Here is a 10589-nt window from a genome sequence, read left to right as displayed (position 1 = left end):
ATCTTACAAGAAAATAGTTCCATTCCTTAGTATTTATATTCTTGTAATGCACCAGTTTAGAAAAGTCTTTAACTCCATTACACCGAGAGCTTATTTACTTTGGGTTGAGTCAAAGCCTGTCATCAAATATGTAATATAATGCATTGTTGCATATTTAATTAACCAGACTGTACAGACATTAAAATTATTTTGTCCATCAGCACTTACATTTACACGTTAATGCAGTATTGGGCATTTTTATATGGGAGACCTGCTGGCCCAAGTAAAACTTTGAGTGCTCTCGACAGTATTTGAAGATTGAGACTAAACAGAATTTGAATTTTTCCCAGAACTGGATATTCTCTAGAAGTAGACAGTGCAGGTTGGCCTACAACAGGCCCTTTTCACAGCATTCAAGTGTCCTAGTAAATCTTCATGAAAAAGGGGTCACACCTAAATGCTATCCAGGGTGGATAAAAGTGGAATAGGAGATGGAATTCAGGTAGCACTGTCTGTTGAGAATGACGTGGCCTGTTGTGGATCTGTATTCATGTTTAATTATCGAGCACCAAGTTATAAGGAATTTCCATTAGGATAAATGAAAGTACAGTTGTTATGAAAATGTTTAGGCACCCCTGATAATTTGCCAGATTTTCTTTTATAAATTAATGGTTGTTTGGATAAACAATTTCAGTTAAATATATCATACAGCAGACAGTAATATTTGAGAAGTGAAATGTTTATAGGATTTCAAGTGTGCAATAATTGCAGTTTTTGTAAATCCAATAAACTCGTTTGACTTTTCAAACACCAGTGTTCATCTGCTATATGTGTCTGTATATACTGTATTAATTTAAAACATATTGACATGTCAGAAATCAAAAATACCTTCATTATAGCAACAGGCTTTCAAGTTTGAATTGTTAAACAGCAAATAAAATAACAGATGCAAATTCTTTTTAACCCAAAAACTTTAATCACAGTATAAACAACGACAAATGACGAAAGTTGAGGAACTGAAGAACAAAGAGTCCAGAATGTCCCAGAGGAGAACCCCGTCTCCCTGCAGGTCTTGGATCTGCTCCAGAGCATCAATCTGCAGCGGGTTCTCCAGGCTCCACTGCCTCAGGTTAACACAGGCCTCAGACGTGAATCCGGAAGGGTATTGGGTCTCCAGCTGAGTCACAATTCTGGTTGGGTCTTTCTCCGGTCGTCACAGCCATGGTGGAAAACACAGGCTTACTTAGACCTCTGCCTCATCTTTCTCCTTTTCCGCTTCAGCCTATGAAATATTTTAAATGACAAAGAAACATTTAACATTAATCCTGACAGGACGCGGCGAGGAAGCCTCATGTTTGTGCTATTCCCCCGCTTCCTTACCTGCGCATGCGCTTCTTCCTCCACTGAAAAAAACACATTAAACTCTGATTAACTCGTGGATTTCTCCAACACACAGCTATTGTCGATTAAACGTGTTAAATATAGTTAAATATGTACACAATAACACATTTGTTTGGATAAATGCTAACAGTGCGATCGCAAGCTCTCTTGTAGCACTAGCTACCGAACAAATGCTAGCACAAGTAAAAACCATAATTTAATCGAATAGGCATTAAAAAAAACAAACCTTAGCTCTCATGTCGATGAGATGAGACTGAAAGTATGAGAGAAAATACGAAGGATTAGATGGATTGATTGTAAAAGAGGGTGATTAACTCGGATTCTGATATTAACAGTAAAAATGGTTAACATACCAACCGCTAAGGAATCGTCTCCAGGAAGGACGTCACTCTCGCGCGACGTGTTACTTGTACGGATTGTTACGTCAATCATATGCGACGGAAGTAACCAAACAAAATATTAGCGTAATAGATTAGAATTTGGAGGCTGTTATTTGTACTTAGTTTCTATGAAGCAGTAACATCATGTTCAAATAGACTTTTAACACAAAATCAGAACGAAGTTTGTGAAACTAACTACATTATTTGACAGGTCTTCCTCTCTATCCAAGGCCCAAACTCCATTTCAGAACTCTGGGTTCATGGAGGGTCTTTACTGTGAGCGAAATATAATGCATCTTCATGGTCAATATTTTACAACCCCCATCCAAAATCCACATGTTGACCATGTAAGCACATTTTAAATGTTATCACTTCTACGAGAGAAAACAGTACATTTACTTCAGTATTTCCTTCTGTCAACTAAGAATATACATACGATGTTATATAAATGCATTCTTAACATAGGCCTTAAACCTCCATTCTAAAGAACATGGAATGATCAGCATTCCCACCATGGGGATCTGAAGGAATGATTGATGGAACATACAGCTGTGGTCCCTTCCAGACTGTGATTTAGGTATTTAGTGATACTATCATGAGTCAAAATCCTAATCCAGTCAACATGAAAAACAAGTTTTAAATACTCATACCACTTCCTGCGGTGTAGTTACAAGTTGAAAACTCACCTCATGTTTCATGACTGGTGATGTGATTCTTGTTAGTTGCAGTTATTTGTATTGGAACTCAGAGAAATAGTCAAAATTTTAAAAGTCAAAAAAATAAATAAATAAAAATTAATGAACTGATATACGCTTTAAACTTCCAAAATGTAAAAAGGGTAGTTATGTTGTACACAGATGTGTGTTTGTTGAGATGCTTTTTAACCAATCCCCAGAAAACCTCAACTGACACAATTTCCATAAGTCTACCTTCATCTTGTAAACAAAACCCCCCCAAAAAACAATAAAAATACACAAACTAAAGGTACAACTTCAGTAATTGGTTAATTTGTATTGGAAGTTTTGTTAAAAAATGCTGACTAGTATTTAAGTTGTGCTCTAAATAAAAAAAACTTCCAAAATGAACTTAGCTCAACTTTTTGTATAAATCCCTAAATAGCAAAAGGCCTGTTCATGACTTAAAACGTTTCACAAATAAGCAATTGTGCTTCAGTGATATTCCAGAAACAAACATGATTGAACTCGTTCCCATTTCCGATCATTTCTTTCATGAGCCTTTCTAACAGAAGGTAAGAATCCAGACCGCTGTTCTCTCAGGTACATTTGTTTGAACCTGTGGGAGGCATTTGAGAAAAAAATAATTCCAGCTTGGCTTCTTGAAAAACACTATCACACATAGGAAAAATTAGTTAAATACACAGTCATAAAACACAAATGATGTCAGGTGGCTTTTTAATGTTTCCAAAAATAGTCTCTGAAACTGGGACTTGTTTTACAAAAGCATTGACATATTTAACAGATTTGGACTTCTTGAGTAAACACACTGTCAGACCCCCTGGTGGCTCCAGTTGGCAGGAGTTTGACCATCCATGACTGATGAAAAGTATTTCTTTTACCAATTAAATTACTGATGGTGGTCTTAAAATGTCAGTTTAGAAAGGATGAAGACAATAAACTACAATAAGTGCCTAGAGGTATGCACCAAGTAAGAGCAGATGGGCCTAGGTCAGCAGTATAACTGAATTATACTAGATTGAAGCTATGTCTGCTGTAATGCTTACAACTTCTGTGAATGTCATATTCACAAAGGGAATTACACATCTGCTCCTTTCAAAAAAGGCATGGCTAGAAGTTTATGACCTGAAGGAAATTATAAATGTCACACAATTACAATGACAAGGAATTGTGCATCCATTATCCTTGGCCGCTCAGTCCCACTCCTTTTCCATATTTTTTATTACAGTCATTGTAGGGGATGCAGGCTCAAAGTCAGTTGAATGATCAAATGTTCCAGTAGGTATACACCCCCTGCACAAAATATCTTTTTGTGTAGATTAAGTGGGTCCACGAAGATCATCTGAAAAACAGTGATATTTACTAGGTGTGCACATGTGTGTTTTAGGCAGAGTGACAGAATTTAGGAGCGGCGTCATCCCAGACTGATATCAGTTAGATTCAGAGGTTTTCACAGCATCGATGCCTGCTAGTGCCTCAAACGGCTGGGACCGAAGGACTGGTGGCGGTCTTTGGGGCGTCAGATGTCTGTGTCGATGCTTTGCTTGGGGAACTGGATTCAGCAGCTTCTGTCTCCATCGCCTGTCCTGTTGCGTTCTCAACAGTCTTTGAGGCCTATCAAAGAGAAAACATTGAAATTAGAGCATACATTTGTAAACAGTGTTCTTGTTTAGTTCTTTAGGTACTGCACATGTCCAGGACTCACCTTCTTTTTCTTCTTCTTCTGAGTCTTACGGCTGGCTGAGCTCTGAAGCAAAGCCTTTAAACAGAACAAAAGGCAAACATTAACCTTTTAACACTTAACCTCATTTAAGTGCAACACGATACATTAACAGGTAATGGCTTTTAAAATGCCAAGTCAGCTAACGTTCCCATTAGTCTTCTCTGAAAGAGGGACAACCCCCCCCACCCCCCCACCAAACAAACACATTTACCTTCAGCTCTGGGTCCTCCACTTCATGCTCCGACTTGTATAGCTCAGGCTCAAACAGGCTGTTTGTGATACGAAGAGGTCCGTTGGCCATGAGCAGCACAGTGAACTTGAACTGGGCAACATATTCACCTGGACACATTTGAGGATGGAAACTGAGTTGAAGTCACAGTTGGTTCAAGCTGGTGATTGCATTTTTAAATATTAAGGATCAAACCAAATGTGGACGTCACACTACCATTAACTCAACGCAGTCAAGAAGTCATTAGATTAGGATTTCCCTAAGAACTGCCACTTACAGAAGGCACAGGTTCTTTCTTAATGTCAGCAGAAAACAGCATAAAAACAAACAAGTTTATATTCTTTTAGGTTAACGACTACAGATGAAATACAATTCAGGAAGCTTGGTTTGAACAGCAGAAGTGACTAAAGGCTAATCAGACACACTAAACCACAAATTATAATTACAAATTTGTAACTCTGGAAATCATGTTTTGCCACAGAAACTTGTCAACATGAGCCTGATGCACCTTTCTTCAACTCCAGTGTGCAATAAACTCAAAACCCAGTGATGAATAATGTCAGTTTTGTTCCACCTCTGGTAGCAGTAGAAATAACAGCAGCACTGACTCACCTGTGTGTGTGTGTGTGTGTGTGTGTGTGTGTGTGTGTGTAAATGTAATGTGGAAACACAGGAAATGGCATTCTGACATTGACCTATGCCTTTGCCCATACTCCACCAAAGCACTGTTTGACCTATACGTTACACAAAGATGCTACTGTGTTATACATCACATAAGTTCCCGCTTTAGAATCCAAGAGAGGAGTGGTGTTATTCCATTATGTCTCGTTCAACATTTATTTGTTCTATTACCTTTAAGTTGTCCAACAGGGGTTCTTTTATTAGTAATATGTGGTAACAAAAATATATACAGTGGTACCTCTACTTACGAATGTCTCTGCATACTAGATTTTCTACTTACGAAACGACTCAATGTGAAACTATTGCCTCTATTTAGGAAAGAAATTTCGAGTTATGAAAGGTAAAAATAATGTATGGGCTGATACTCGCCGCTCTCAAAGGTTCCTGAACGCAACATTCTTATAGCTGCTCTACCATTGGCTATTACCTAGCATCTTCCTGGCATCTCATTAGGCTAAGAGGGACCTCTGTGTGTAGCTAAATAGGTGTCTATGCAGCGTCCTCGTCATTCAGCCCTCGACCCATGAGGTGTTCTGATAGTTTACCGCAAATATATTAACTGTTTGAGTATTCACTATGGACCCCAAGAAAGTGACAGAGAAAAGAGGAAAAGATGAAGAAAAGAGTTTTTTGTCCATACAAGCAAAGCAAGAGATAATAGAAAAGCATGAGAAAGGGATGCGTTTGGTTGATATCGCCAAAGAATATGGCTGTAATGCATCTACAATCGCCACATTATTAAAACAAAAGGAAACCATAAAACACCGGGAGCTTAAGGCATCGCGTGGGTGGTTGGAGAAGTTCAGAAGGAGGACTGGAATTCACTCTGTTGTTCGGTATGGTGAGGCAAGAGCGCATGAACCAAAGAGGGCAGAAAACAATGAGGACAGCAGTTAAAAAGGTAATTGACCATCATTTTTATTCTTTACTCTATTCTTTGTTTTTCACGTTATGCACAATTCTCATTTATTGTGTAATAATTAGGACTGTCAGTTTAATGTGTTAATTACACTGCAAATTAACGCGCTATAAAAATTAACGCAATTAATCTGTATTGAGTCAGCTTTGGTATTCATTTTGATTGAGAGTCTGCTTATGTGCCTATTTGAGACTCAGCCTTATTTTATTTCTGAACTGTATTTATTTTATGTAACTGTATTTGTACTGCATTTTTGAGAAATGCACCTAACCTAATTGGTTTGCTGATGTGTTTGGCCTTTTTTTTTAAAAATTTAATTTATAAAGCACAGTTAACCAATAAAAATGTGGATTTCGAATCTTCTCTTCTTGGTGTATTCGATTGATTAGTCTTGCACTATAATTTTGTAATGTCCTAGAATTCAAATTCTTTATTTGGGGGCCTTTAGCAGGTATGAGATTAAAATGTGATTAATTAGATGAATTCATTACAAATCCTGTAATTAGATTAATTTTTTTAATCGCCTGACAGCACTAGTAATAATCTAATTGTAACATGTATTTGCTACATGTTTTGATGCATTTTTCTGCTTTATAAAACATTTATGTCTGAATTTTGGGGGGCTTGGAACGGATTAGGGCATTTGCATGGAAAACGCGTCTCCACTTACGAAATTTCTTCCAGAACCAAGTAATTTCATAAGTAGAGGTATCACTGTATTGAGGTTTTGGTCACACAAAACAGAACAGCAGAAAAAGACTCCACGGGCTGGAGAACACTTACGGTTTGGTTCTTGTCTACACAAGAACAATCAACAACCCACCATACATGTGGCTCTAATAAACTAATGTTGGATGCTGTGGATGTAGATTTTTATTTTCACCAAAAACTCAAATTGAATCACTTACCTTCTTTTTCATGCAGCACACTGAATGGCTGCAATAGCTCATGTTTGGCACACTCAACCACACCCAACCTAGTCTTGCCTTCATCTCCAAATGCCCTGAAAAAATAAATTAAAAAAAGACGAAGAAAATTAGGCAGGGAAGTCACAACACCAATGATTGGTCACATTTAAAACAAGAATAAATTATGCAACCTCAGAGTAAAAGGCATTGTATCAAATCGTCTCTCCATCTCACTGAAGAAGGTCCGAGACGCCTTCATCTTTAAGCCGTACACTTTGTTGGGATCTCGTTTGTAGACAGTGGTCCTCTGACCTCCATCCTTTGCCTGTAAAGAAAAACAGTGTGTGTGTGTGTGTGTGTATGTGTGTGTGTGTGTGTGCATGAGTATACATTTCTGAACTTTCAAAAATCCAAAAAACATCACTCAGTCCAAATCTCACCTTCCCCTCTCCAGTGCTGAGAAGTACATCCACTGCATATACCTCATACACCTCAAATTCAGCCTTTTCATGGTCCTTTCTACAATAAGAGACGCAAAAGAGGGACAAAATTAATTACTATGTAAGCATTCATTGTTTCATTGAAGCATTTCTTCTGAACTCACTTTTGCTGGTCTGTCGGGTTTTGGATGATAGTTTTCTCCCCATCGATCACATGTTGTTTGAGTTGATGGGATAGCATGCCTGCACACATTTCAAGAATAAACTGAGTTGAAATCACATTTGAGAAAGTACATCATCAGCAATAAAGGCTCAAAGAAGCACAATCACTCACCCTCAATAGGACTGCACTTGAATGACTTTGCAATCTTATTCCAGGCTTCTGTGACCTGTGTGTTCTGATACAAGAAATTGAATGCTGTTAATTTTGATGTAATTTGAAAGGAGTGCCATCGAGTCGTGACTGGTGACAGGTTTACCTGGTTCCCTGGCTTAACAAGACGCAGAGCAGCCTCAGCACAGAGGTGAGCTGCTTTAATAACATCAGCCTTCCTCCCTGTCTGTGGGTTATCCTGAAGAGAGATAGAAGGAAAGGTTAAGATTGCAGGAATGTAACACAGCTCGACTTGCTGTTAATACCATGACAACCAATAATTCATGCTACAAGCCACGGATCTGGTAAATAAAAAAATGAAATCTACAGTGATGTAATTTATTCAGCCGGTGATGAAATACCTTTGTCACACCGATGATGAAGCTGTGAGCCACATTTGAGATAAAGCCATCAACATGAACGCCAAGATCACTGTGAAAAAACAAAATAGGAAAACATGAGGAAAGCAAAATCAAACCTGGGAATATAAAATAGACTTTCTGAGCTAACAGATCCACGATCCATTCAGCGGCTTACATTTTGACGAGGTCCCCATCCTTCAGTAGGACATCAGGATCACTCTTCAAAGGAGAGTAATGGCATACACAGTTGTTAACTGAAACGCAAGTAGGAAAAGCAATACCTACAAAAGGAAAAAAAAAGAATAAGACACTGGCTCAAACACTTTATTATTGCCACAGACATGCATCATTATAGGACTTACCTTTCTTCATGTCTTTTTCCTTCTTGTAGATCTTCCCGGTTTCTGCCATAATGAAGGTGTCCCCCTTTTCACACAGGCTGAGCACAGAGGCTCCAGCCACAGCTGCCCCAACGATCATCTTCAGGGCCTCTGCAATACAAGAGATGAAAAGTCCGGTTAGGTGACTTTAGTTCTGCACTAAAACGAAACATTACTGTATTTAACATTATAATCCTTCAATGTCGGCTTTTCCTATCATGTGAAGCAAAATTCAACAAGCATTGGGTTTTTCACAAATAGGGAACGTGAGCTGGGTTTTGATTGTCGTGAGACCGGTTAGTTACCTTACTGATGATGTGTTGTTACAATAGTAATCCTGCATTAAGCATCAGCCGTTCATATGTTTATCATTTTTATATGTTTATCATTTTCTGTGTCACGTTGATGACTTCTTTAAAATTACAAAAATAATATATGCTGATTTATTAGTGTGTATGTATGTGTGTGTGCATTTTATTGTATGTGTTTACGTGGGGTTGAACTCTGCAGTCCGAAAATTTATGAAACAAAATGTTGACTTCACATATTTTCTGAGTGTGCTTCAGTATTCAAAGTATAATAATGACAATTTCAGTTTGATGTATTATAATAAAGCAGTCGTTGATGTACTGTATTTCACTGGGTAATTACGCTGCATGATTTCCCGGTTAGAAAAAAAAAAGAGAAGAAAACATTTAAAACAAATAGTCTTGAGCAAAGTTTGCAAAGCAATCGTATTCGTTTGGATTTGAAGTAACTGTAGCCAAATATGGACCAGTTCGTTTTGCACTCTTTGGAAACTCCATTTGTCATTCAGTCTTGCACCTGTCATTGTTATCTGTGATCCTGATGCTAGCGGCTGCTGCTAGCTTGCTAGCGGGGTAGCTCTGGCACACAGCTAATGTTACGTAGCACACCAGGTTAACGTAGCAGCAACGTGACGTTCAACAAATACAGGCTAATGTGTAACTAAAGAACATCTGCCTGATGTTATTTAGGTTATACATGTCTCATTCTTAATAAACAAGTCGTTTTTCTAACACGATGTCAAGGTGGAAGCACTGCACCACATGGCACATCTGTTACCAAAGACTAGCTGACACAGCTAGCTAACATTAGACGCACCGCGTTACGCGTGGACGGTTCATTCAAAAATGTAATACGCATGAGACTTACGATTTGCGATCTCGGCTCCCATCTTGTACTTGGTGACCACCAAGTCATCGGCGATGGTCTGCTCCTGCGTCTCGTCATCTCCAGACATGTTGACAGTGTGTTCGTAAGCCCAGACGAACTTTTCCCCCGGTGGGTGTCAGAAGGAAGACCACGCTGCTTTCGCTGCTGGCCCGCCCGACTTCAGCACCTCACGGTCAAGATAGTTACCCACCCGCATCGATTCTCTGAGGTCCGCTGCCGAAAAAGGCTTGGGTGATATTTTAAATCATCCTACGCGGGCATTTAAAATTAGACCACGACGAAGTCATTAGCCTACAGGATATCGTTGGCTTCGGTTTTACACAGGAAATCTGTAATACATGGATGATTAAGAGAAAAAACACAAGTCAAGAGTTTTACGGCGCGTCGATAAAATTAAAGACGTGAGCGGACGCATTCTTATAGCCCTGATTTCATCTGTGGAGATGCTCTGCAAGACAGAATAGAATAAAAAAGTGCACTGAGTGTTGGAAATTATAGTAATGTATACAAAATTACATATTTATCATAGGTCAGTTTTGTAAATGAAGTTCACATGACTTTTTTTCGATGTAGTTTCACTCATTTTTAGGATATTTATCAAGTGTTTCTAAGGTTTTAACTAATTGAATCAGAAGAGATAACTTACACTACAACCCGGATCTGAACGAAAACGGAAACGCGGTGAAGATACCTCTCGCCTGTGTATCATCTCTGATAGGTCTTCAACCAAATCGCGCGCAATGCGTCACCGATGCGTTCACATGCCTCCATCTCACTTTGTCGTGGTTGTAGAGAACCTCTGATGGAATGTGAGGTCGTAATGCAAAATAGCTATTTTTACCGACACATTTAAACAAATAAAGCAACATTTTCATGTCGATATTTTATCTTTCATATAATCAGTACACTTTTAAACAGCGCA

The 10589-nt window shown here is 38.6% G+C and overlaps 1 protein-coding gene and 1 long non-coding RNA gene across 2 annotated transcripts; both read right to left on the bottom strand.

The window, feature by feature from the left end:
- Nucleotides 1-932: 932 nt before the first annotated feature.
- On the bottom strand, nucleotides 933-1820 carry LOC137612117 (uncharacterized). The gene is made up of 4 exons (XR_011038822.1): nucleotides 1734-1820; nucleotides 1607-1633; nucleotides 1360-1382; nucleotides 933-1261 (listed from the first exon to the last, which is right to left on the bottom strand). It is a non-coding gene; the product is annotated as an uncharacterized lncRNA (long non-coding RNA).
- Nucleotides 1821-3155: 1335 nt separating this feature from the next.
- Nucleotides 3156-9857, bottom strand: LOC137605871 (proliferation-associated protein 2G4-like). Its single transcript, XM_068330747.1, has 13 exons — nucleotides 9647-9857; nucleotides 8453-8581; nucleotides 8266-8371; nucleotides 8091-8160; nucleotides 7835-7927; nucleotides 7690-7753; nucleotides 7520-7598; nucleotides 7356-7434; nucleotides 7107-7240; nucleotides 6916-7010; nucleotides 4390-4517; nucleotides 4161-4214; nucleotides 3156-4069 (listed from the first exon to the last, which is right to left on the bottom strand). Exons 1-13 carry the CDS (start codon nucleotides 9732-9734, stop codon nucleotides 3932-3934), a joined length of 1257 nt encoding a protein of 418 aa, XP_068186848.1. The 5' UTR covers nucleotides 9735-9857; the 3' UTR covers nucleotides 3156-3931.
- Between the last annotated feature and the right edge of the window lie 732 nt (nucleotides 9858-10589).

The sequence above is a fragment of the Antennarius striatus genome, chromosome 2 (genome assembly GCF_040054535.1).
Source record: "Antennarius striatus isolate MH-2024 chromosome 2, ASM4005453v1, whole genome shotgun sequence".
In the NCBI taxonomy this organism is placed as follows: Eukaryota; Metazoa; Chordata; class Actinopteri; order Lophiiformes; family Antennariidae; genus Antennarius; species Antennarius striatus.
Note: the sequence above shows the minus strand (reverse complement) of the source record. Positions and strands in the feature narration are given on the sequence as shown.

What these genes read in the sequence shown, in the direction of transcription:
- LOC137605871 (XM_068330747.1), bottom strand. Translation starts at nt 9,734, where the DNA reads ATGTCTGGAGATGACGAGACGCAGGAGCAGACCATCGCCGATGACTTG. An exon ending in GGAAAAAGACATGAAGAAAG is followed by an intron (nt 8,372 to 8,452) that starts GTAAGTCCTATA and finishes TTCCTTTTGTAG; the next exon opens with GTATTGCTTTTCCTACTTGC. An exon ending in AGAAGAAGAAGAAAAAGAAG is followed by an intron (nt 4,070 to 4,160) that starts GTGAGTCCTGGA and finishes TCTCTTTGATAG; the next exon opens with GCCTCAAAGACTGTTGAGAA.